The following is a 27,476-nucleotide window of genomic DNA, read 5'->3' on the forward strand; positions in this document are numbered from 1 at the left end:
TTTGAAAGGATTCTATGCAAATAAAGCATTGTTTTTGTAATATGACAGTTTACTCTGGTTTGGTTAACAATGGCCTACTGCTACAGGCTTAAACTAAACTAGAAAAGCAATATACAATTCAGTCTTAGAATTTCCATAGCAGAAAGTGACGATGCTGAGCTGTTGAAAATTCACCCAGAAATTATTCTGACATGTTTGGAAATTAAGAAGAAAATATAAGCATTCCACAAATGAAAAAATCAATGACTTCTTAAGAGGGCCTTCAAAAACTTCTGATTCTTTCAGGGGAAATAAATTTGAAAAATCTGTAACATTCCTCAAAAATGTTCAATTCTGCTGTCATTCCATCACTAAGCAATGACAAGCAGCAAAGACCTCTGGATATGTCTAATATGGAAATATCTACTTCCGAATATCCAGCAAGACTGAAAACCAGTAAGCTTAAACTTAGAAAACTCACCCAGGCGGTCATCTTTGAGGAGAATTTCTAATGATTTCTTTTCTTCAACTCCACGAAACCCCACTTTCTCATAATATACTGACCGGAAGTTTCTCTGGGAATCCTCAGTCATGTTTCATTCTTGGAGGAAAGAGAATAAAAACAGAGTTGGAGGGTCAGAGAGCTGCCAAGATCAGCCTAGAAGACTTGGAAACATTTTTAATGATTCTGTGCATCTTACCAGTAATCTATGCTGCAAAGGACGTGTTATGAAAGCTTTGTTTTTAACACAACTCTGTGTCACCACACCCAGCCAAGTCAAGCACGGCGTCTGAGCTGCTCAAGTGGATGGCTAAAGGTGACTCACCGGAGTGTCCAGCAATGGACACTCTGCGTCCATATCGGGTGTGTGAGGAAACACCTGAATGGAATCAGAAAGACAGGAATTTCCACATAAGAGGCTACCAACCATATACATTACAACTTAATTTGCGTTTTCACACACAAAAAACTATGCATTAACATTATATTCTAAAAATTAATAGTGGCCATTTTATGTGGTTGGACTCCACATGCTTTTAATTGTCTCTCTTTCAGCTTTTCTTTCCAAGATGGATATTTTGTGAAGTGAAAAATTAAGCTATGTTAAAGTATGAATGCTTGTGCTCCCTCCCTCCCAGTGTGGAAAACAAGATTTTCTGAAGACACAGATCTCTTGTCATGGTGACAGGAGGGGGTTCCCAGGGAGGAAAGACCTGAAAGAAATATAGAACGTTTCACAAACGTGGGTGTCATCCTTGTGCAGGGGCCACACTAACCTTCTTTGAATCATGGCAATTTTAGTGTATGTGCTGGTGACGCCAGCACAGAAAAGTCACACTTCATTTTTTGCCGCAAACACACTTCTGTGAAAGGAAATTATCAAAACGCAAACGCCACAATAAATGATGTTAGATTACAACCAGAAGAGAGAAATGAACGTATAGAATTGATGAAAAACAATCTGAACTATGACATAAGAACTCAAAAAAGCTCCAGGGATCTTGAGCTCCTAAGATCCTTAATAACACAGGATGTAAACAATCAAGAAACGAGCAGATTAGGCTGGCATTTAGAAAACAGCAGAGATGTAATGAACTTCCCCCAAAACACTCCATGGCATCACCTACACACCCACCATGTTTAAATACAAAAACAAAACCAACAAAACAAAAGGAAATTCTCGGGTATTAAAAAGCCTGCAGTGTCCCGAAGCATGCTCTGAATCTCTCAAGGAACAGGACTGGTTTGGGGAGAGGAAAAAATCTCAAAAGGCTGAATTTTCAGGGTCAGATGTTTTGTCTTGCCCCCCTCCCATCCCCCACCCCCCGCCAAAGTTTCAATGCAGTAAAATACAAAATGAGTCTGGGGAAGGTTATTTCTTAAAAGCATTCAAACAGCTCTAGAGCGATACAGTCCCCACCGTGTTGAGACCCAGTCTTCCCTTGGCAAAAACATCCTAAATGCCACCTGCGGGCCCGCGAGCATCCCCCCGTTGGAAAGGAGAACGCACCCTGGAAGTCCCTAGGATGCCTGCTTCACCTCTAACAGTGGAAACACACCCGTAATGCAACTAAGAGGTCGGCGGCACGCAGCGGAAACCGGGCCCGGCGCGCTGACCGCCGCGGGCAGCTGGCCAGGCGGGCCGGGCAGCCCAGGGGTCTGGGACGAGCCCGCAAGGCGAAGCGGCGGCACCGGACGTGACATCGGGCCGGCGCGCGCAGGCGCAAAGGGCGTTTCGAGGCCGTTCCGCCCCCATCCCGGAAGAAGCTGCCGCGGGCTCAGAGCGCGGGGACGGCCGGCAGGAGCGATGCTGCAAGCCCCTGTTCCCATGGGCCTCGCGGACCGGCCTCCCTCTCCGTCCCCTCAGGGCCTCGCGGCCACTCTCCTCGGAGTCCAGGCGGGATGCCTTCTTTTCTCCGGCTACCGCACGATGGGCCCCATTTTGGCTTTTTAACTGTCGGGACGGATAGTTTTATACAAAAGCCGATACAGGGTAGATGCGTAAAGAACACCCAAATGAGGACAAGAAAAGACCGTGCACTCAGGTCACCGGAGAGAGATGGCTCGGCTGGGAGCGGGGACCCATGGAGGTCACCCACCGAAATTACTGTGACCTGGGACAGCAGGTTAGGCCGAGTTCCTCAACCCCGGTGCACTTCCCACGCATGTTCTTTTCTCTCATGAAGACAGGGAGCTCCCATGCAGGCGCCCCACGTCACTCAGGGACACCCTAGCTCCCACAGTGGCCTGCAGCTGGTCACATCTGCTTCCTCTTAGCGTCATTTGCCACAGGGGCCTGTCCCTCCCTTGGGTCAAGGCCGGCCGATGTCCCCTCCCCAAAGGCCACTATTTTAAAGTCACTCCGCTTTGCTTACATAACAATCCCTGTACACAGATCTGCTTTTCCTTCCTCCCACGACACTCACTTTTCACTTTATTTGCTGTGGTTGTGTCACCCCACGGAAATGTCAGAGATCTTTGCTGTGCTACGCAAAGCACCCTGCATTGGTGGAATGTTCCTGGAACACATGAAACACCCAACACAGATTTGCTGAAGGAATGGGTATATGGGTAACTTCTCTTTCTTTATCAGATACTTGTGCTTGGGACATTACTGCCTGCTGGAGTCCTGGCACAGTACCAAGAATACAGCAAAGCAGGCCATACATTTTGTGGAGTTTAGTTGAAAATCACTTCTGGGGCCCCACTGTGATGGTTCAGTGGCTAAATCTTCACCTTGCATGTGCCGGAATCCCATATTGGCACTGGTTCATGTCCCACCTGCTCCACTTCCACTCCAGCTCCCTGCTAGTGATCTGGGAAAGCAGTCAAGGACAGCCCAACGCCTTGGGACTCTGCACCTGTGTGGGAGACCTGGAAGCAGCTCCAGGCTGCTCCAGCAGCCCCAATCAGAGTTGGATCAGCTCTGGCCATTGCGACCACTTGAGTGAACCAGTGAATGGAAGATCTATCTCCCTCTAGAAGTCTGCCTTGCCAATAAAAATAAATAAATCTTAAAAAAATTACCGATGGGCTTAGTTTGAATATATACATTATTGTCCATCTATTGAAGGTATCTTGTGCTACTTGTTACCTTACTGCCCTCTGGTGGTTAACTGTTGATACTGAATCATTCGAACTAATTGCAGCTCTAGCCATAGAATTTGTTTTATTTTTAGAGACTTATTAAAGTTAGCTTATATCAGGGGGCCGTGCCTTGGGGCTGGGGGCGGCTTGCAGCTCCCCACAGTGTGGCGGCTGTGGGGGGTGCCCCTGCCGGGCCAGATCCAAGGCTAGGGACTCAGGCCAAAGCCCCTGCTGAAAGGCAGTGACTGAGTCCTTGGCTTTGGGTGGCAAGTGCACCAAATGGTGCCAGGCCCTGCCTGCTGGCTGCCCAGTGACGAGCTCTGGGGTTGTTTTTTTTTTTTTAAGATTTATTTATTTATTGGAAGGTCAGATATACAGAGAGGAGAAGAGATAGAGAGGAAGATCTTCCATTTGATGATTCACTCCCCAAGTGAGCGCAATGGCCAATGCTATGCTGGTCCAAAGCCAGGATCCAGGAACTTCTTCCGGGTCTCCCACATGGGTGTAGGGTCCCAAACCTTTGGGCCATCCTCACCTGTTTTCCCAGGCCACAAGCAGGGAGCTGGATGGGAAGTGGGGCTGCTGGGATTAGAACTGGAACCCATATGGGATCCCGGCGCGTTCAAGGCGAGGACTTTAGCTGCTAGGCCACGCCGCCCAGCAGCGAGCTCTGGGGTTTTTAGGATATAAAATTGATGCTTCGTGACACCCACGAGTAAGGCCAGCTTTAGTGTAGGTGAGAGATGAATTCTGGGTGATTCCCAGTAACAGGGTCATGTAACTTTCGGGCAAGCTTGGGGACTGAGACCTGAAGGTTTGGAGGGGAGTGTCCATCAGATCTATTCGGGCCAGACTAATTCACCAGTCAAATTAGGAATCCTGAGATGGGCTGTTAGCATAGAGCATCACTGCCTGCCACACACCAGTCCATACCAAAGCTATGGATGGGGGCCTGTCTGGCAGGGATAGGTACCATTACTTGACTGGGTGGTGGAATAGTGGCCTGGTCACATTTGGCAGGGTCAAGACACTAACCAGCACATGAGAGAACTTGGTCTGGGGGTAAATTCTGTGGGGGAAGTGTGGTTGCAACTTGTGTAAATACAAGTCCCGCAAGTTAGCTCACAGGCTGGGGTGGCAATGGGCTAAGGAGTGACCATGGTACCTGCCATCACTTACGGGTAAAGGAACCGATGGCAATCTGGGCAGGCCAAAGCAAAACCACCCAATGATGCATCCTAAAATAGGACGTGGGGTGGGCCAAGTTGCAACTGAAAGGGGGTGGACCGGGTAGGGCCAAGCAAACTTCAACTCACAAAAAAAAGAGTAGAAATCAGGATGGAGCACGTGTCATTCTGATCTAGGCTCTTACACCAACTGGTCTGCATGAGGCAGGAATACTATCCTATAGCATCGAAGGCAAAGGCTAAGACAGGTGAGGGGCTAAGCCAGCTAGGTCAGAGCACCCACTGGCATGCATGCAATTTAGGGCTGGGAATAGACTCGATTGGGGAGCAGTGAGAGAACACCCTTGCTGGGTTGGGATTCCCACGGGATGGTGCAGGGGCTGGAGTGGGGGGCTGCATTCTGGTCTGGATATGGCTGCAATCTCCTTAGGCACAATTGTAGACTGGCGCTAGGTGCACTGGGACTGATGTCTAGCTGGGCTAGACACCAACACCATCCAGTGCTCTGGAGAACCTGGGTAGATGTAGGACAGACTAGGCTGGGTCTCTGCCCCTACTGAGCCATGTGTGAGCAGTGTCTGGGTAGGGACGAGCCTTGGATGGGCTGAAACACCCAACACCAAGAACTGGAATGGATTGAAGGCCAGCAATGAGGGCTGGCCCATGGAACCACTAGTATGCACACAACCTGGCACAGGGAGAGGTTCTGAAGGAATAGCCTGAGAAACTCCTCTATTGGAAACAGCCCCTACAGGTGAGTGCAAGAACCACAACAGAGAGCAACCTGGACCAGGCCAGAGGAAGATACCCACCATCATACATATGGCATAGGTGGGGGGCAGACCAGGCTGAACTAGTTCACATCAACCACTGGCGAATCCAAGCACCAGCATAGTGTCGGTCAGGCCAGTTTCGGTTGCAACACTTACCAGTGCACAGTAAGGAATGCCAAGGTGAGGTGAGCTGTACCAGATGTGGCTGCAGTGCCCAAACAGCACACGTGCGAACCGGGGAGGAGGAGGCAAAGCAAGCAGGGAAATGTGGGCTCCCCTGCTGGACACCACTCCCACTGGAGAGCATGAGTTGGGATAGGGACAGACCAGACCAGGCAGGGCTACAACACCTATGGGCCTCATGTGAACTAGATGAGGGAAGGGCCAGATTGGGCTGACTCTTCCAACTAGTGCAAGCAAAAATTAGAGTGGGTGAGGGTTGGTTGGGCTTTGCCACACCATCAGATGGCAGAGGCTGGCACTGGGGGCTAATTCTGCTAAGTTCAATGTCAGAACAACCTGAGAATGCACAATCCAGAAGTTGAAGTGGCCTAGTAGGGAGATAGTGGGCACCTCCCTTGTGGGTTACCACTCCCACTGCAGAACATGGAAACCAGGACAGGGGCAGGCATGGCTAGACAGAAAGGCACTTGCCACTATGTGTGTGTGGGCTGGATAGTAGGTTGGTTGGGTTGAACTAGGCTTCAATACCTGTTGACGTGTACGAGAGCTAAATGGGATGTGGGACAGACTGAACAAGCCTGTGGTACATGCTGGCATGCATGGGAGCCAGGATAGGGAGCAGGCCTGGTGGGGGCTATGGGGAGTTGCCCCAACTAGGCTACAGCTCCCACTGGTTTACGTGAGGACCTAGTATGAAGTGGGCAGGTTTGAGCTGGACTACAACACCCATTGTTTCAAGTGGATGACAGGGCTGGAAACAGAACTGACCCAGCAATTGCAATGACCAATATGTGCACAAGCTGATTGGGGCGATGGACTGTGACAGACCCTGTACTGGCAAATTCACACAAGAATCAGGTTTGGGATCATCTCAGATGAAGTTTCTTTGGAGATCCCTCCAACTGAACTACTGATCTCAGAACCCCAACCATGAAGAGACTATGTCAGCCAGTGGAGTCTGAATAGGTTTCATTGCGTTTGGAACAGTGAGATTGGCAGCAATTCAGAACTATTGAACTATCAAAATTTCTTGAGCAGGACCCTTGGAGCGTGCCTCACATCGGAGACCTGGAATGAGTGGGAGGTTGGGTGGGGCTTTTCCCTTTGTTTCTCCCCTGACCCCAGGTACAGGGGAAAAAATGATATTAGTGTGGAAACTTTCCTATAGCCCTTGGCCCTTTGTACTCTAATCAACTAAGATCATTTAAAAAAGTAAGTAAGGGCGGGACAAAGGGAAGCGAAGCCGGAGCTGCGGGCGCTTTTTCTGCCCGCAGTGTCTCAGTCAGATTCATTCTTAAGGAACTGAGAACTTAACCTTCCAAAATGTCAAAAAGACCATCTTATGCCCCACCTCCCACCCCAGCTCCTGCAACACAAATGCCCAGCACACCAGGGTTTGTGGGATACAATCCATACAGTCATCTCGCCTACAACAACTACAGGCTGGGAGGGAACCCGGGCACCAACAGCCGGGTCACGGCGTCCTCTGGTATTACGATTCCAAAACCCCCAAAGCCACCAGTTAAGCCGCTGATGCCCTACATGAGGTACAGCAGAAAGGTCTGGGACCAAGTAAAGGCTTCCAACCCTGACCTAAAGTTGTGGGAGATTGGAAAGATTATTGGTGGCATGTGGCGAGATCTCACCGATGAAGAGAAACAAGAGTATTTAAACGAGTACGAAGCAGAGAAGATCGGGTACAAGGAGTCCATGAAGGCCTATCACAATTCCCCCACATACCTTGCTTACATCAACGCCAAAAGTCGTGCCGAGGCCGCCCTGGAGGAGGAAAGCCGACAGAGACAGTCTCGCATGGAGAAAGGGGAGCCCTACATGAGCATCCAGCCCGGGGAAGACCCCGACGATTATGATGATCGGGGTTTTCAATGAAGCATACAGCCACTGCCCGTTTCCAAAGAAACCACCGCCTCATTAGTGAGATCCTGAGTGAGAGTGTGGTGCCAGGTGTGCGGTCCGTCGTTACAACAGCTAGAATGCAGGTGCTTAAATGACAGGTCCAGTCCCTCATGGTTCATCAGCGAAAGCTGGAAGCTGAACTTCTTCAAATAGAGGAGCGACACCAGGAGAAGAGGAAATTCCTGGAAAGCACAGATTCATTCAACAATGAACTCAAAAGGTTGTGTGGTTTGAAGGTAGAAGTGGATATGGAGAAAATTGCAGCTGAAATTGCACAGGCAGAGGAGCAGGCCCGCAAGCGGCAGGAGGAGAGGGAGAAGGAGGTGGCAGAGCAGGCCGAGCGCACTCAGAGCAGCGTCGTTCCTGAGGAAGAGCAAGTGGCCAACAAGGCCGAGGATAAGAAAGACGACGAGAACATTCCAATGGAGACAGAGGAGACACAACTGGAAGAAACGACAGAGAGCCAGCAGAATGGCGAAGAAGGCACGTCTACTCCTGAGGACAAGGAGAGCGGGCAGGAGGGGGTCGACAGCATGGCTGAGGAAGGAACCAGTGACAGTAACACCGGCTCGGAGAGCAACAGTGCCACGGTGGAAGAACTGCCGGCAGACCCCATCCCAGAGGAGGAGAAGAAAGAATAGATGTTGCCTTGTTTTATGTGTTCAGAATACTTTTTTAAATGAAAAAAAGTTTTTTTGGTTTAAAAAAAAAAGTAAATAAGAAAAATAAATAAAGTTAGCTAATATCAGTAAGTTTGATAGACAGACAAACTTGAGAGCACATGTTTAGACACACAGCAGCATTGTATCTTTCAACTTTTAAGGTTACCTTGGTAGAATAGTAAATTGTCACATACCATGGACCTCAATCCTTGCTCCTTTTTTTACAGATAAGCAAGTGGACACCTGGTAAGGTCATGGCCATTGGACAAACACCACGTATTGAACAATCCTGTCCCAGCGTGACTGGTAAATGGCAAAGTTCAGATGGTTTGTCAGTCAAACCACTTCTTCTAAAGACAAATGTGGATGGTGCTGGAGGCTTGTATCCTCCTTCATTTGGGCTGTCTGGCAGAAAAGTGGCTCTTCAGGTTCATGTTAACGTAAGAGAGAGCTGTCCCATCACTCCACATATGGAGAATATCAGGGCTACTGAGTGGATGGTCTCGGTTGGTATATGCTGATTGGGCCGTGAGAGTGGAGTTCTACCAAGAGGGTTCCAGCAACGAAGCTGTCAGAAAACACAGTCTAGAAATGTGCTATAGACTATGGAATGCTATTCAGTCATTTAAAGAAATGAACTCCCGTATATTTGCAACAATACGGATGTGACTGGAAACCACTAGGCTTATTGAAATAGCCAGTCCCCAGGAGAGAAGCATCATGTTTCCTCTGATCTGTGTTAACTAACACAGTGTACAAAATACGCATATGAGGCCCGGCACAGTAGCCTAGTAGCTAAAGTCCTTGCCTTGCACATGCCAGGATCCCATATATGGCTGTCAGTTTGTGTCCCAATGGCCCCACTTCCCATCCAGTTCCCTGCTTGTGGCCTGACAAAGCAGTTGAGGACAGCCCAAAGCCTTGGGATCCTGCCCCTGTGTGGGAGACCTGGAAGAGCTCCTGGCTCCTGGCTTCAGATCGGCTAAGCTCCAGCCATTGTGGCCACTTGGGGAGTGAATCAATGGATGGAAGATCTTCCTGCCTCTTCTCCTTTCTGTATACCTGACTTTGTAATATAATAAACAAACCTTTAAACATACATATGCATATGAGCAAACATGACATTTTGAGATTTGTTTACAGCCCTTGTCTATGTTGAGGATTAGTAATTTTTCTACTTACTACTCATTGAGTTGAGTTAGTATCGAGTTAAGCTTGTGATTGCAAAATAAACAAAGTATATCATTGTAAAAGGGGGCAGGAGAGAGGGCGGAAGCATGGACCAGGGAAGTATAATTATGGTCTTGAATCTGTGAAATATATGACTTTTTAATTTATTTAAGATTTATTTATTTTTACTGAAGAGTCAGATATATATAGAAAGGAGGAGAGACAGAGATGAAGACCTCCTATCTGTTGATTTACTCCCCAAGCAGCCGCAAAGGTCAGAGCTGCACCGATCCGAAGCCAGGAGCCAGGAGACTCTTCCAGGTCTCCCATGCGGGTGCAGGGTCCAAAGGCTTTGGGCTGTCCTCAACTGCTTTCCCAGGCCACAAGCAGGGAGCTGGATGGGAAGCAGGGTCCATACGGGATCCCAGAGCATGCAAGCCAAGGATTTAGCCACTAGGCTACCTCGCTGGGTCTGAAATACTTAACATTTGTTCTTCTTATATAAATTTTTATTTTTTTGAAGATTTGTTTGTATTGGAAAGTCAGATTTACAGAGAGAAGGAGAGACAGACAAAAAGATCTTCCATCTGCTGTTTCATGCCCCAAGTGGCTGCAATGGCTAGAGCTGAGCCGATCCAAAGTCAGGAGATAGGGGCCTCCTGCAGGTCTCCCTTGCAGTTTCAGGGTTCCATGGCTTTGGGGCATCCTCCATTGCTTTCCCAGGCCACAAGCACGGAAATGGATAGGAACTGGAACAGCTGGGACTTGAACTGGCTGCTATAGGGGATCCCAACGCATGCAAGGTAAGAATTTAGCCACTATGCAGGGCCCTGTTGTTTTGTTTTATTTTTTTTAAAGAAACTAGAAACTACTTAAAAGAATCCTGAGTTCACCGAGGGACTGAGCAGAAGGAGCAAACAGCAGACACTCTGACATTAAACAGTCAAAGATCACATAACCCAAATTGGAATGCCTGGGCTCAGGTCCTGGCTCTGCTCCTCATCCCAGCTTTCTGCTAATGTGTGCCCTGGGAAGCAACAGAAGATGGCTCAACTATTTGGGTCCCTGGCACTCACCCAGGAGACCTGTGCTGATTTCTGGACTCCCAGCTTCAACCTGGCCCAGCCCTACTGTTGCAGGCATTTGAGGGGTGAACTGGTAGATAGGAGCTCTGCTTTGTCTCTCTAAAAACATGTTTGAAAAAGGCCAAAAGTCAAGGGGAGAATAAAAAAAGGAGGGCTTTGCATTCAGCATTGTGAAAGGAGCAACAGTGAGAAGGAAAGAAAACAGACTTTTCCTGGAAGCTAAGTTGAAAAAGTGTATCAGAGGAGGACTGATCAGCCCTGCCAACGGCCCCCAGTGCAACAGTCAGAAGACCACCAAGAACTAGCCACCCTGGAGGAGATCAAAGAGGTGAGAAGCTGGATGGGGATGGTTTTCAAAGAGAATAGGAGGGAAAGAATGGAGGCAGAGTCCAGTGGTCTTTTGGAAAGTTCTGCTTAGAGAGAAGCAAGCGATGGTAATAACTTGAGAGCAGAGGTCCTGGGGAACCAGTGTTTGGGAAGACCCACGTGAATGGATCTGGTTTTTTGTGTGTGGTCGTAACAATTCCTGGGTAGAGGGGAACACAGAGGTTGATGTGACCCATGGTTCTGGTTGTCCCAGCAGTAGTCCCCAGGCCACATTAAGAGAACCAGTTGCAAGCAACCTCACCTTGACATTCCGTATTGTGCACTGGTTTTTGTCATAACCGAACCCAGCTCGACCCACACTCTGTTCTGGTGCTCAGATTCGCCAGTGGATGACATGAACTAATTCAGCCTGGTCTGCTCCCAACCCATGCCATGTGTATGCCAGTGGGTAACTTTCCTTGGCCTGTTCTGGGCTGTTTCCTATTGTGCTTCTTGCGCTTACCTGAAGGGATTGTGTCCTGCCAGAGAAGTTATCCAGGTTCCTCCATCAGAAATTCTCCCAGTGCCAGATTTCATGCATACCGGTGGGTCCATGAACCAGCCCTACTCAGTTCACCTCCTGTCCTAGCAAGAACAGTGGTTTTTCCTGATGGCCTTCAACCCGATCTGGTTCTTGCTGTTGGATGTTTGTACATACCCACATATAGCTCACCCATGGCTCAGTAGGGGGTTGAGACCTAACCTAGTCCATCACACATCTACCCTGGTCCTCCAGAGCACTAGACAGTGTTGGAGTCTGACCTGGCTTGGTGCATCCAGTCCCAGTCCACACTTGTGTCAAGGGAGACTACAACCATATCCTGATCAGAATGCAGCCCCCATTCTAGCCCATGAGCTCCTTGGTGGGAACCTCAACCCAGTTAGGGTGTCCCCTTAGCTCCCCAACTGGGCCTGTTCCTAGCCATAGATCACATGCATGCCAGTGGTTGCTCTGATTCAGCTTGGCACAGCCCCTCACCTGTCCCAACCTCTGCCTTAGTCACCGTGGCTTAGCATCCCTGGCTCACGCAGACCAGTAGGTGCAAGAGCCTAGCTCAGCATGACCTGTGCTCCAGCCTGGTCTCTAGTTTTGCTTGTGGGCTAAGGTTTGCTCAGTTCTGCCTGGTACACCCCGTTCCATTACCAATTCACACATTGGCCAACCACTGGAACTACTTTGCCCAGCTTGTCTGACCCCCAGGTCTGGGCCACATGTTCACCAACAGGAGCTATGACTCACCAGGGGTGTTTCCCAAGTTCTTTCACTTGATCCACTCCCTGACCCAGTTATCATACATGCCATTGGGTTTTTAAGCCAGTGCCCTGCGAAGTCTGGCCTTCCATTTGGCCTTGTATGAGCTGGTGAACATTGCAGCCCGGCCCACCCCACACCCTATTCAGGATGCACATTCAGGTGCTGCTGCTGCCCTGACCAGTCCAGACTGTTGTCGGTTCCTTTACCTGTGATCGATGGCAGGCTTCTTGGTCACACCTAGCTTAGTCCATCACCACCCAACTCTTGAGTTAACCAGTGGCACTAGAATTTCCACAGCGTTTGGCACACATATCCCCCACAGAATCTACCCCTGGATATGATTCTCTCAAGTGCTAGTTAGTATCATGACCTTGCCTATTGTGACCCGTCTCCTGATTCATTATCATGTCAGGTAATAGGATATGATCCTGCTAGACAAGTCCCGAGCCTTAGGTTTTGGAAGGACTGGTGTTTGGTGGTCAGCATTGTTCAGTGATTACAAGTTCTTCAAAGGAAAAGTTACTCTGTCCTTGGGAATCTTTAGGATTGATTCACATCCCAGAAGTGAGTTCAACCTGGAGCTACCTAAGCAGCGATTCAAAGAACCAAAACCCCAGAGCTCCCAGCCGGGTGGCCAGGCTTTGGTGACAAATGGTGCACAGGATGCCTGGGAACAGCTCACCATGTGCACACGGTGGCTGGAGTCAGGGATCCGAGCATGGAGATGCCCTGGCCTGAGACCCCCCAGCAGCCAGCAGGCTGTTGGAAGTTTCAACCCCCAGGCCCAAAGTCACGCCCCTCCCCAATCCCCTTCACTGCTCAATGATGATGGCAGGTGGACCTTGGGCCTGCTCAGTCCCCAAGACTTCCCCCCTTGGTGTACTCACCCAGAAGGGAGCAGCCCTGGAGCCTAGGCAGGCCCAGGGTCAGCTCACCATGTGCATGCGGTTGCTGGAGTCAGGGATCCGAGCATGGAGACACCCCAGCCTGGCACCCATCAGCAGCCAGCAACTCTAACAGTCTATTTCTAAACCTGACCCTAACACTAGCCCTAAAACTAGTCCAATCCGTGGATCTAACTTAAACCATGACCATAGATCTGATGTTAGTCTAAAACTTAACCTTTACCCTAACCTTAGCTCTCAGCCTAATGCTAATGTCATCCTAGCTATTGCCATACCTTAATCCTAAAGTTAGACCTAACTCTAGCCTCCAACCAAATGCTCAGCATAAACCTAAGTATAACATTAACCACCAACTTACTCTGAATCATAAATCTAACACTAAGTTTAATCCTTAACCTTTATACTTATTCTATACCTAACTCAAAGTTCTGACAAAAACCCTAGCTTTAATCATAATTACAACCTTATCCCCAACAAGATCTGAAATCTTAAACCTAACACTACCCCTAAACCCAACTATAGCCCTAGTCTACAACTTATGCAATACAACTGTAAATTTAAACCTTTGCTAAAGTTAAGCAAAGCCATACTTTAAAGTCCTATATTTAAGCCTAACCCTAACATTATTTCTTGCCATAAGGTTAACTGTAACATCAATTATAACGTTAAGCCAAACTCTAGCTAGGTTTAGCCCTGAACCTTGTAAGTCTAAACCTACTTCTTTTTTCTTCACATTTTTAATAATAAATTCATTTTATTTTTGATGTTTACAGAGTTGAGATGGATACATGCCCATGTGAAACAGCAATTAATGCGGGGAGAGTTGAGGAAAGGGAGAAAGTGGATGAGACAACTGCCTCCAATCTCCTTTTTTTCTTATGCTATCTGGGGAAAATGAAGAGACGGGGAGAGGGCCACTCCCAGCAAACCAACTGTATCAGTGCCCAGGAATGGGGGATGGCTACCTGATGTCATCCCAGGGTCCCTGATATGGAGAATGTTCCAAGGATACCACTAAAGTACTAGAAGTTCTGAGATGCTGTTAATTTCTTTGCTCCAAGGTTGAGGAAATTCTTCCAAGGTCCATCAGCTGACACAGTCCATCTTAGAGTCTCGATTCACCCAGATACATGCCAGGGAGCTTTCCAACTGGTTCTGCCCTCCATGGCAATAGATGCCCTCTGTAGCCCTCAATGAAATGCTTGTGATGTCCCCCATGAGCATCTGGGCATGCCATCCACCACACAGGCCTCAGCAACATGGAGTCCAGTTCTGACACATGCACTCCATGATCTAGTTGCTGCATCCAGCCTAACCCTGCTTACCACACACAACTGGGAAATGTAGCCTAGTTGGAGCGATCCCCAATAGCCCCCACCAGTCCTGCACCCAGCCCTGGTTCTTGTACATGCCAGTATGTGCAATACTCATCCAGTATATCCCACATCCCATTCATCAGCTCTCATAAACATCAATGGGTGTTGCAGCCTTGCTCAGTCAAACTGACCCCACCATCCAACCCACACACATGCCAGTGGGCACCACTGCCTACTCAGTCAGGCCTATCCCCAGTCCTGGTTACCATGCTCACCAGGAGGAGTTGCAGCCTATCAGAGATGTTCAGTTTCCCTACTAGGCCCATTCCCAGCCCCAGATCTTGCACTTTCCAGGTGGTTCTGTGGTCTAGACAGACAAGACTTGCCCCCAGTCCCAGCTCTTGCCAGCTGAAACTGGCAAAGTCCAACCAGACTGCATTTACTCTTCCTCATGCATGTATCAGTGGATATGGTCGCTTAGCCCCACCTGGTTCTTCCCCTAAACCAGCTCACATGTAGACCAACAGGTGTTGGTCTGCCTGGTCTGCTCCCAGTCCCAGCTCTCATGCTCACCAGCAGAAGCAGTGGGCCATCAGAGAAGCCCCCACAGATCTGCTATTGGGCTTGCCCTCCACCCTGGGTGTTATAAAGGCAGCCCATAAAGGCAAGGCTTACTTCACCTTGGCATCCACCAGCAGGTGCTACAGCCTGGCTTGGCCTAGCCTACCCCAGTTCCAGCTCATGCTGTTGGGTGTCGCAGCCTAGCCTGGTCCGGCCAGTTCCCAGTCCCAACCCTAATGAGAACTGTCCCAACTGCTCCATTTTGCACTCTGTCTTAGTTCTCACATCTGCCAATGGATGCTGTGCACCGGCCCAGCCTGGCCAAGGCCTAAGCCATACATATGCTGACTAGTACTGTAATCTGGCCTGGTCTGAGCTGCTCCCATCTTGGTTCTTGTACTCATCTGCAAGGACTGCATCCTGACAGGAGTTCCCCAAGCTTCTCTTATCAGCTCACCTCCCAGTGGCAGATCTTGTGCACTCCACTGGGTCCTTGGCCCACCTCCTGTCCTGTCAGGAACAGTGGGTTGCCCAACTTGCCCTCACCCATTCTGGCTCTTACTGTTGGGTGCCAAAGCCCAGCCATGCCTGGCCCACCCCATGATCCAGCTTTCCTGTAGTTTGGTGGGTGTAGAGACCTAGCCCATTCTATCCTACATTTACCCTGGCAGCAGTGGCTACTGGAGCCTAGCCCAGCCTGGCACACCTTATACCTAGTCCACACCCATGCCAAGGGATGCTACAGCCATGTCCAGCTCAGTTCACTATCCTCATTTCAACTCTCATGCTCACTAGTAGGAACCACAGCCCAGCAGGAATGTCACCTTGGCTTCCTGACCAAAGTCCCAGCCATAAATCTTGCAAATGTCAGTGGTTGCTCTGACTCAGCCCAACCCAAATCCTGTCTTGGCCTTTGCCATGGGATGCCACTGTCTGGCCTGTCCTGGCCCACTGCCAGTCCAAACTCTCACTGACAGGTGTTGTAGTTTAGCCCTACCCAGCCTCCAGCCTCCCTCCATCCCTGGATTTCATGCACACGGATAGGGTGACAACGTAGCCTAGCTTGGCATGGCCTGCACCTGATCCTGGCACCTGCACATACCAATGTGCTATGGTTTGGCCTGGCCCTGTCTAATCTGGCGTCTACAGAGCCAACCCACACACCTGCTGACAAGTGAAGCAGCCCTGCCCAGCCTGAATAATAGCTAGCCCCGACTAATGTTTACCTGTTGGAGCAATGGCTTCCGGAGCTTCTGAAGTTCCCCCACCAGGCCCACTCCCAGATCTAGACCTTAAATGTACCAGTGGGTGCCAGGACCGTATCTAGCAGTCTACCCCTAGTCTCAACCTTTGTGTGTGCTGGTGGATATTAAGGCCCACCCCATCCCACACCATCTTCCTGGATGTGCCTGTGGGTGCTACAACCTGGACCAGCCCAGCCTGTTCCCAACCCCAATATCCATGAATGTTGCTGAGTACCATGGTCATTCCCACTCAGCCCATTACTACTTACAGCCCTCAAGCAAACCAGTGGGTATGGTAGTCCCACATGAGTGAACCCATGATCCCCCACAGAATCTGCTCCCAGACCCAGTTCTCTCATGAGCTGGTTAGTGTTATGGCCCAGCCTATCATCATCCACCCCTTGCCCCAACACTTGCAAGTAGGTACTTTGGTCAAGTCCAGCCAGGCAGACCGCCAAAACCATGGCTTTGGTGTGCTCCAGTAAGTGGTGATTAATACCCACAATTCCAGCTCAGTTCTCCCACATGGGTAGGTATATTAGTTTGGCCCCAAAAGGTCCTCCGGTTTCCCACCTCTAAACCAACGGGTTTCATTTATCTGCAGGTGCAAGACCTAGGTTGGTGGAAACCTGCCAGAAGTCACTCCTCTCCTAGCACATTCTCCCTAAACAGTCCTCCCACACACCTCCATACTCACTTTCCTGAGCAATCCACATCACCCCATGCCTGGTCCTCTGGTACTGTACTGTGCCAGCCTGGGGCTCTGCCTACTTAGCCAGGACCTTTGCACACTCAGGCACAGGTCCCCAGACCATGTCTATTGGCTTGCCAGTGCCTTCCATGGTCTCTCCACCCCTTTTGTTAAAAGAAAAAGAATAGGGACCCAGCACGGTAGCCTATTGGTTAAAAGTCCTCACCTTCAACATGCCGGGATCCCATATGGGCACCTGTTCATATCCCAGCAGCTCCACTTCCCATCTAGCTCCCTGCTTGTGGCCTGGGAAGGCAGTCAAGAATGGCCCAAAGCCTTGGGATCCTGCACCCGTGTGGGAGACCTGGAAGAGCTCCTGGCTCCTGGCTTAGGATCAGTGCAGCACTGGCCATTGTGGTCATTTGGGGAGTGAGTCATCGGATGGCAGATCTTCCTCTCTATTTCTCCTACTGTCTGTATATCTGACTTTGCAATAAAAATTAAATAAATCTTTAAAAAAAAAAAAAGAAAAAGAATAAACAGCCATGCTGGCACACTAGTATAAACACAAGTTTGGCATTAACCAGGTCAAGGATGCCTGCCAGCCATTTGCTGCTTTTCTCCCAGCAGTGTAACACTTGCCTAGGTACTGTACAACCAAGGGCATTGCCTAGAACTGGGGTTAAACCTATTATTATTTTTTTTAAGATTTATTTTTATTGGACAGTCAGATTTACAGAGAGGAGGAAAATGGAAAGGAAGATCTTCCACCTGCTGATTCACTCCCCAAGTGGCTGCAAGGGCCGGAGCTGCACTGATCCAAAGCCAGGAGCCTGGAGCCTCTTCTGGGTCTCCCACACGGGCGCAGGGTCCCAAGGCTTCAAGCTGTCCTTGACTACTTTCCCAGGAAACAAGCAGGAAACTAGATGGGAGGCAGGGCCATTGGGATTAGAATCAGTTCTCATATGGGATCCTGGATGTGCAAGGTGAGGACTTCAGCTGCTAGGCTGTAGCATAAGGCCCATCATCTCTAATTACCACTAATCTTAAATGTGTACTTTAACCCAACATTAGCCCTAAAATTAACGTAACCTTAATCCTATCTCTAATTCTAGTCCTAAACTTCAAACAAGCCCTAATCCTAACCCTAACCCAGCCCTTATCCTAGCATTAGGACTAACAATAACTCTAAACACAATCCTAGCTGTAACTCTAGACTTAACCTTAAGATTAACCCAAGCTCTGATTCTAAACTTTAACAGTTATGTTCAATTTTGACTTGGTCTTAAACTTAAACCTAGCCATAACTGTAACCCTAATCCTAAATTAATTAGACTTAAAGTTAATCTTAGCTACAATCCCAAATTTAACTCTTACCTCTAAAACACTAACCTCAAACCTAATGCTAACCCTGCCTCTATCCTCAAGAGTCCTCTTGACCCTAATCCTAGCTCTCACCCCATACCTAACAATGATCCCCAAACCCTTAAACTGAATTCTAGCCTCAACCAAAACCATCGTCTTAACCCCAATCCTAACTTTAGTTCTTACTAACCCTGGCATTAACCTTAGAATTTAAAATAGCCATAACCCAAACAAGCATGAAAAAATGCTCAAGTTCCCTGGCAATAAGGGAGATCCAAATGAAGACATCAATGAGGTACCACCTAACGCCAGTAAGAATGGCTCACATACAAAATCCACCAACAACTCTTGCTGGCGAGGATGTGGGGAAAAGGGAACCCTACTCCACTGCTGGTGGGGCTGCAGGTTGGTACAGCCTCTATGGAAATCAGTATGGAGAAGACTCAAACAACTGAAAATCCGCATACCGTATGATCCAGCAATAGCACTCCTAGGAATATATCCAAAACACCTGTTACATGAGAAACCAACAGGCACTCCTATGTTCACAGCAGCACAATCAGTAACTGCCAGAACATGGAAGCAACCGAAATGCCCATCAGCAAAAGACTGGATAAGAAAGCTATGGTTCATTTACTCCATGGAATACTACTCAGCTATTAAAAAAAACAAAATGCAGCTCTTTGTGGTTGGCCAAATGGGCCCAACTGGAAACCATTATGCTAAGGGAAATGAGCCAATCCCAAAAGGTTAGATACCACATGCTTGCCTTCATTTAAGATTATGTCAATCTGAAAAATAGTACCTGTAAATTGTAATATTATTCCAACCCCAAACAGCCTGTATCACATGCAATAAGATATTGTGATGTAACCAATGAACCAACAATCAATGTGAGTCAGATTGCTTATGATCTACATCAAATAACTGTAAAACCTAATATACTTTTAAGACCCTATGTTACTTGGAAATGGGGTGGGAGAGCAGAGAAATCTTCCATCTCCTTAGAATGTGTGAGGATGACATGAAGTATAACCTATCAAGAACATAACAGGCAACTTATAGACAACAGACTCGAATCAGCATTAGACAACAGCAAAACTATAAATACATACAGGGGGAATTAACAGTGACCCTGACAACCTCTTAACAGATCATGTGCACAGAGCAGAGGGCGGGCCCAAGAGTGGAGCAGGGTGACAGGAGGAGACTTGTATCCCAACTCTGGAGACTCTCGGATCCCCACCAAGGACTATCAGTATGGGCACCAAGGACTATATCCCAACTGCACTGGAGACCACGGGGAACTAGAGTGCTCTGGAGGCCAAGAACTTTGAGGTCACCCACTCCCGTTTGGATCTCCTACATGGGATGGAAGAACCCCAAATCCTACCCCGCAGGAGCCAATGTCATCGGAACAATATCCAGGAGCCCTTAGCAGTCCGCAGAAACAGGAGAGTAAACTTCCTTCAGGACTAGGAAGAGGAGCTTTCTCTGGTCCTTATTTAGTTCCAACTTTGGCTCCCCACACTCTCTTGCAATGACCATCATGGTAGCTCCGAAGTCCCCCTACCCCCAAAAAAACATTAGATTAGATAGACAGAAAACAACAAGGAAAGCTGAGTACCAAACAGGAAATGGTTAGCCTGGACTCACATATACCTTACTAGGTAGGACACGAACATAAGTTACTCCTCACTAAAGTATTGAGGATTTCTCTGCACACCCCTCCTAAAATTATTCTGTGCCTCAACTGTTGACATACACCTTGTTAGAGTTATAAGCCAACATGGACTATCCCAAAATCTGCCAAGTTCAGTAAAAACTATGCTTCAACACTATAAACTACTAAATACTAAAATGAAAATAGACATGAGTCAGCTGAACAGTACCCTATAGCCATTTTATGGAATATAGCAGCCAGTTGTGCATAAACTAAAATTGAAATGTCAATGAAGTAGTCACAGGATGTGGTTAAGAACTTGCATTTTTTAACATATTGGTCACTCAATACCATGTCATTTAACTCAATAAGGTTGTAAAAAGTTGTTGACATTATGTTGCGGCTTTTAATTGGTCCAGATGATATTCTGCCAGCTCTGCCTTCAGACCAGAGATGGTCTCCCCAAGAAACTGCTGAAGTTATCTGGACAATAAGATGCTGGACACTATGCAAAGTACATGCTTGCTATGAAAGAATTGTGATTGGATTTGAACTGTAATACTGCAACTAGGTGGAGAAATCCACCCTGGGGAAAGGGTACAGGGGGACTCCCAGAGCCTATGAAACTGTGTTATAAAATCACATAGCCTTAACCTTACTCCTAACCCTAAAGTTAATCTTAGCTCTAACCCTAGCCATAACCGTAATTCTAAATCAAATTAACACTGTTTCTAATCCTCGATATAACCATCTCTCTCACTCTAAACCATTTATCCGTAACTGTAAATCTCACCCGAGTATTAAACATAACTTTTGTCCTGACCTGAAGAAATTCTAGCACTAAGCCTAACCTAACCCATTTTTAACCCTAACCCTGACAATCTTTAACAATAATGTTATCTCTAATACTAAACACAATTCTAGTCCTACATATAACCTTAATATTCATACTAAAAATAAATTTAAACCTGACCCTATAGCAAAACAAATACTAGCTTTTCCCTTACCCACAAACCTAGCTTTAACCCTAGGTGTAAGTCTAATCATAAGACTAACCCACTCCTAGTTCTCACGATAGCTTTAACAGAAATTTTAGCCCTATCCCTAAGTCAAAATTTAACCTTAGCCCAATTCTTAGCCTTAATCCTAGATTCTTCTTAGCTTGAACACAGACACTTAACACTAACCGTAATCAAAGTGTTAGAAAGCCCTACTTCTAAATCTATTCCTTTGCTTACACCTAGCCCTTTCCCTATACCTAACACTAACATTAACCCTGGCTCTATCCCCAGACGTGAACCTATCCTGAGATAAAATCCAAACCCTAAACCTAACATAAAACCTATCTCTAATGATAAACATAATCATAGTTAAGTCCAAAACGAATCCTTTAATCCTAGCCTTAAATCTAATCCTCACCTTAATCCCCCGCCTAACTCTTAATTCTAGTTCTACTCCTAGCCGTATACCTAACCCTAAAGCTAAGTCTAATGCTAGCATTTACTCTGCCATATGCCTAAATGTAACCCTAAAGCAAGTTCTCACACTAGCACTATTCTTAATCCTAACTTCAGATCTAATTCCATTACTCCCCTAACCAAAACTCAACTTCAACCTTAATTCTAACAATAAACCAAATCTCACTGTCAATGTTCTCTACCTAGCCAAGAAACACTAACCTCATCCATAATGTTAACTTTAGCCATAGCCCCAATGCAGATAGATCCATCCCTAGCCTTAAATCTAGCACTAACCCTAAGCATGGCTCAAGTTCAAACTTTCTTAGTACAAGCCTAATCTAAAGCTAACCCTAACACTCTAGCTCATTTTCGAAGGCCATTAGCAGGCAGTTGGACTGAAAGTAGAACATCTGGCCCACCGTGGTAGCCTAATGACAAAAATCCTTGCTTTGCATATGCTGGAATTCCATATGGACACGTTTGCATCCCGGCTGCTCCATTTCCCTTCCAGCTCCCTGCTTGTGGCCTGGGAAAGCAGTGGATGATGGCCTAAAACTTTTGGACCCTGCAGCTTCATGGGAAACCAAGAAGCTCCTGGCTTTAGATCGGCTCAGCTCTGGCTGTTGCGGCCACTTGGACAGTGAATCAGCAGGCGGAAGAGCTTTCTGTATCTCTTTCTCTGCCAATTTGTTTCCAACAACAACAAAAAGGCATGCCTCTACCCTAGAGTAGGCACAAGTCAAAAATAATTCTAACCATAGTCCTAAACAACCTCTCAACTGAGAGCTTGCCCTAACCCTAATTCTAGCTCTAACATTAACAATAACCATGATCCTAACACACACATTACCCAAATATTAACCCTATTTTATACTACAGCCTTAAACCTAGCTTTAGTTCTAACGCTAATCACAACACTAAGCCTAAATCTCAACATATTAATCTCAAATTAATTAAACTAAATCTCAAATCTTAATTCTAAATATAATCCATGTATAACTCTATCACTCTAGCCTCAATTCTATCACGAATCCTAGGTCTATTGCTAACCCTAGCCCTAGTTTTAAATCTAACCTTATCCTAACCCCAACTCAAATTTTGTCTATCTTTAGCTCTAATTCCAACTCCAACCTTAACCCAATTTTAATCTTTAGACATGCAAACCCAAAAGCCTTACAATATAACCATCTCATTCTAGTTCACATCCTAACATTAACACTAACCATAAAATCAGTTCCAACTTTATACCTTTTATTACATTTTACCATAGCCTTAAACATAATCCCCTCCTTAAAAGAAAAAAAGCTACATGTAACTTTAACCCTGATAACTTAAAATACAGCTCTGCCTGCAACTAATCCTATTGAACCATAATCCTCTTCCTCTGAAAACCAACCCCAACTCTAGCCAAGCCATAACAATAAACCTAGTCTACCAGTATCCCTAGTTTGCCTTTTTGTTGTTGTTGTTTTGTTTAATTGGAAAATCAGATATACAGAGAGGAGATGAAGATCTTCCATTCGTTGATTCACTCCCCAAGTGGCCAGCCACAACAGCTGGAGGTGAGCCAATCCGAAGCCAGGAGCCTCTTCTGGGTCTCCCATGCAGATGCAGGGTCCCCAGGGAGCAAGCAGGGAGCTTGATGGGGAGTAGAGCTGCTGGGATTAGAACTGTGTCCATATGGGATCCTGGTGTGTGCGAGGCAAGGACTTTAGGCTACCTAGCTAGGCACCCTAGTTTTACGACTAACCCTACCACTACCTTTTATCCTAACTCAAATACTCCCAGTGCTTGTGGAAAAGGACATTTTTTTAAAAAAATTTTTATTTTCCACCTGCTATAAACACATCACCTGGTACAAGATGCCTTTATCAAGTATTTGTGAGACACTCATTTATTCTGGATGAATCAGCCAGTTGCAAGTGTTTTTCATCTTGCCTGATGAAGCATCCTACTTCAAGCACATCATAACTTACAGGGCTTTAGAACTATCTGCTTGGGTCCGGCAGCATGGCCTAGCAGCTAAAGTCCTTGCCTTGAATGTGCTGGGATCCCATATGGGCACTAGTTCTAATCCCAGCAGCTCCAATTCCCATCCAACTCCCTGCTTGTGGCCCGGGAAAGCAGTCGAGGATGGCCCAAAGTCTTGGAATCCTGCACCCTCATAGGAGACCCAGAAGAGCTATTGGCTCCTGGCTTAGGATCGGCACAGCACTGGTCATTGCACTCACTTGGGGAGTGAATCATCGGATGGAAGATCTTCCTCTCCGACTCTCTTCCTTTCTGTTTATCTTTGTAATGAAAACAAATCTTTAAAAAAAAAAAAAGAAGTATTTGTTGATCCTGCTGTGGGCAATAGCCTAGGCTGCACTATACCTATGCAAGTGTTACCTTGCTGGGAGAAGAGTAGCAAGTAGCTGGCTGGCATCCTGGGCCTGGTCTGTGCTAACCAAGAGTGTACAAGCATAGCAACCTACTCTATTTTTTTTTTCTTTAAAGGTTTGTGGGGGTTGCTGGGCCCAGGAGCCCTAGAGGTGGGAGGTCTGGCAGGGCCTGGGTTGGGTGGCCTCCTCCGTGGAAAAGATGAAGTAGATAGCAACCCATTCCAGCCTACAGAGGATAGCCGGTACTAAAGCAGAGAACAAATGGGACAACTATTCCAACCAAGCAACGATAGCAAACATATGGATGAACGGAGACTCCAAGGTCAACTATGTCAGCCAATGGACACTGAGAGGGTAGCCTCATCCTTGGATCAGTGAGATTGACCGCATTTCAGAAATATCAAAACCACTTAAGCAGAACTCTTGGAACATGCTCTGCATTTCTCAGATCACTAAAATGTTTTGTGCCTTTCATTGTGATATTTCCACTAAGGGCTTGTAGTTGAGTCTCCTGTATTTCACCTCTTTTCCATTTCACCATGCTAGGGATGTCAGGGTCAAGTCACAGCTTTTCCTCAGTAAGCCTTAATTAGGCTTTAAAGAGGGATTTATTTTATTATTATTATTATTTTGCAGGGGACAGAAATTCAGCATACCTACAACTGTTTACCAAGACTGAATATTCTTTCATCCCCATTACCACAGTGCTATCACCTAGAAGCTAAAAGCAGTACTACTTTGAACGTGGACAACTGAGAAAAGATGCCAAATCACATTGTCACTCAAAAACAAACAAGTTCTGGTACACGTCCTTCAGGTAGGCCAGTCATCCCAGTCTCTAGCTGATGAGAGATTTTGTCCATAAAATTGTATTTCCCAGCGGTCTGCAATTTCTCAAGAAAAATTTCAAAACTTCTGTGGCCTGAAGAGATCTCCAGAGTTTTCTAGAGAATATTTCAACTTCTTCTGTTATGAATTTAAAGTTTTACCTGAATTTTTAATTATTGGTGATCACCTATAGTGGCTTCAAGCATTGCTTTGGCAGTTCTTCCACCAAAGAATTCAGTCCCTGCTGCCATTCCATGTTCATTCATTCCGGTTTATATATAACACATCCCATGTGATCTTGTCTCCTACCTTCTGGTTTTGACTCCAAATTTTACCAATGGAACCATTTTCTGCTTTCACCTTTTTGCCACCTCTTTGAACATTTCACTGAAGTTTCTCATCAAGCCTGCATTAGGCTTTTACATGGACTGATTTTTTTTCTGGATTATTCTGGTCAGCAGGAGCCGTTTCTCATTCAGCTTTGATAGAGATGATACTTCCAGCACCAGGTAGACTTTGCTTTAAAACAGCTACACTGAGAGTAGGTGCCTAACTGCAGGACCATTCAGATTCAGACAGCCTTCCTTCCTGTTTCACGCTGTTCCCTTTATTCAGAGACCCATGAACCTGTTTACCTGAAGGCAAATCCTGGTTTCTGCTGCCTTTTCTGTCCTCCTACAAGCCCCAGGCATTTCCTTTCATGATAAAAACCAATATTCCTAGATTTGTTCTCAAGAGCAGAACCTGGGTTCCACGCAATCTTCCTGTCAAACTTTAGGCAATCCATCTGAATCTTTGGCTAAGGCCACCCTACCTCGCTCGTTTCGTTTAGTTTTCCATACAGTGCTCATAAAGTAGTGTGTTTTTCATCCCAATCCTTGCCCGTTTTCATTCTAACTTACATCACATCATTTGTGCTCAATGAGATGCCTGTGGTCTGTGCTCTAAATTTATAATTTCTCACAAGGAGCTGTAATGAGGTTCTTTTTTCTACTTTACCTTTTTTAAACTTCACCCTTCCTCATCCAGAAGGGTCATGCCCAGCCACAGGTGCTTCCCATCAGCTCTTACATAGGTTCTCATCAAAGATCTGTTTAATCTGAGGCATCTGGCAGTTGCAGCTGTTTCTCTTTCCGATTAGGATTTTACTCCAGCATTACAGCACCATCTACTGACTCATGTGCTAGCAGTGGAAGATTTAGAGAATACGTACTAAATTACGGCATCATTTAAACATCAACAGGTTCTGTCTGCCTCCTTTAGTGCCTCTGTTCCAATCTTGCAGCTGTCCAGACATTTTTCATGCGAATGCACTTTGCTTCTCACAAACACCTGAAATGCTTCGTATGAAAAAGTGCAAAGTATCTGGATTTGCTTTGCTTGGCAGTCTGTAGACCTCTCCAACGCTGAACCTTCAATTATTTTTTAGTTTCTTTAAAATTTTAAATATTTTTTTCTGGGAAAAATTGTCCCATTGCATCTGAATTCTTAACAGTCCTGAGAAGGTTGAGCTTATTTTCCAAAAAAAACTGCTCAGGAAGTTCTCTTTCACCAAATACAGACCTTGTAGGCACTCTCCCACCTTCGTACACGTTTGTACACAACACATTTTGTGCTCTCTCCCCTACCACTTCATTTTGCCTCCCAGTGCTTCATGTAGGAGTCATTCTCTCCATTGCATCTCTCTCTTCTAAATTTTATTCTTGATAACATTTACTTAGTTCAGAAGGATGCATGCTCAAGTGGACCACCAATTAGGGTGTGAAGGGTCGAGAAACAGGGGAAAGTGGATGAGACAATTATTCACATTTTTCTTCTTTTTTCTGTATCTGGGGCAAGCAGGAAGAGCAGGCAAGAGGGCCACACCCAGCATCCTAACCACATCAGTACCCAGGGATGTGGCATGGCCACTGCATGTCATCCCAGGGTCCCCTGTGGACTCTCAACCACAGTTTAGACTTACAATGTCATGACACATGTAAAGACCAGAAAACTGCAGTCAAGACAACAGTTGACCGGCTGTATTATTGTACAACACAGGGACAGTAGAGGAGAAGAGGGAGAGAGAGAAGGGAGGGAAGCCCTTTAGCTACAAAAATGCGTAAAGAAAAACAGTAACAAAGAATCAGAAAAACAACAAAATTTTAAAATCTCTTTTAACATTAAAAAGTTTCTTCAGAAATCTTTTGAAATACACCAAATATACAAAATTTAAACAAAAAAAATTTAAAATAACAAAAACAGGATTTAAGATGTTTGTGATACCATCAAATGATCTAACATTTGAGTCTTGGTAATTTCTGAATGAATGACAAAAAAGAATGTCACAAAATCCTACTCAATGTAATAGCAGAAAACTTTCCCAATTCTGAAACATTTGATAAACACTTGAATACAGAAATCTCAAGAGGGGTTGGCACAATGGCACAGCAGGCTAATTTACCTTTCTGTAGCACTGGCATCTCACATGGGTTACCAGTTTGTATCCAATCCAGCTCTAGATTTATGGTCGGGAGTGTGGAATGTGGCAAGGTCCTTGGGACCCTGAATCCATGTGGAAACCTAGAACTTCCTGGCTCTCAGCTTTGCATCAGCTCAGCTTTGGCTATTGAGGCTGTCTGGGGAATAAACCAGTGGATTAAAGGCCTTCCCTAATTCTTCTCCTCCCTCTGTAAAATCTGCCTTTAAAATAAAAAGGAAACCTTAAAAAAAGAATGCTTCAGAACAATTAAAACATAATCAGTGAAGAGACTCATCACGACATATGATAGTCAAGCTTTCAAAAGTGAAACACAAACAGAGTATCCTAAAATTTGACAGAGAATACACCAAAACAGTTTTAAAGTTAAGTTCTATCAGATTGACAGAATTCTCAGCAGAAACTGTACAGGTC

At 46.4% G+C, this 27,476-nt stretch overlaps 2 protein-coding genes and 1 non-coding gene across 9 annotated transcripts in view; 1 reads left to right on the forward strand and 2 right to left on the reverse strand.

Moving 5' to 3' along the window:
• TBC1D7 (TBC1 domain family member 7) overlaps positions 1 to 27,476 on the reverse strand; it is a 71,326-nt gene that overhangs the window by 21,956 nt on the left and 21,894 nt on the right. The window contains exons 1-2 of one of the 7 annotated variants that reach the window (XM_040984156.1): positions 2,041 to 2,162; positions 461 to 580 (exon numbers count right to left, since the gene is read on the reverse strand). In XM_040984156.1, the coding sequence (XP_040840090.1) occupies positions 461 to 572 (112 nt within the window). In that variant the 5' untranslated portion in view covers positions 573 to 580; positions 2,041 to 2,162. The other 6 variants (XM_040984155.1, XM_040984158.1, XM_040984157.1 and 3 more) reach the window with 6 other exon arrangements.
• Positions 1,200 to 1,306, reverse strand: LOC121159110. The gene has a single exon (XR_005884314.1). It is a non-coding gene; the product is annotated as a U6 spliceosomal RNA (small nuclear RNA).
• LOC121159098 (SWI/SNF-related matrix-associated actin-dependent regulator of chromatin subfamily E member 1-like) lies at positions 6,950 to 8,329 on the forward strand. Its single transcript, XM_040984150.1, is given in 2 exon segments — positions 6,950 to 7,586; positions 7,589 to 8,329. Coding segments are annotated over 2 exon segments (1,233 nt in total). The 5' UTR covers positions 6,950 to 7,034; the 3' UTR covers positions 8,270 to 8,329.

The sequence above is a fragment of the Ochotona curzoniae genome, unplaced genomic scaffold (genome assembly GCF_017591425.1).
Source record: "Ochotona curzoniae isolate NIBS_2020 unplaced genomic scaffold, NIBS_Ocur_1.0 contig_4064, whole genome shotgun sequence".
Taxonomy (NCBI): domain Eukaryota; kingdom Metazoa; phylum Chordata; class Mammalia; order Lagomorpha; family Ochotonidae; genus Ochotona; species Ochotona curzoniae.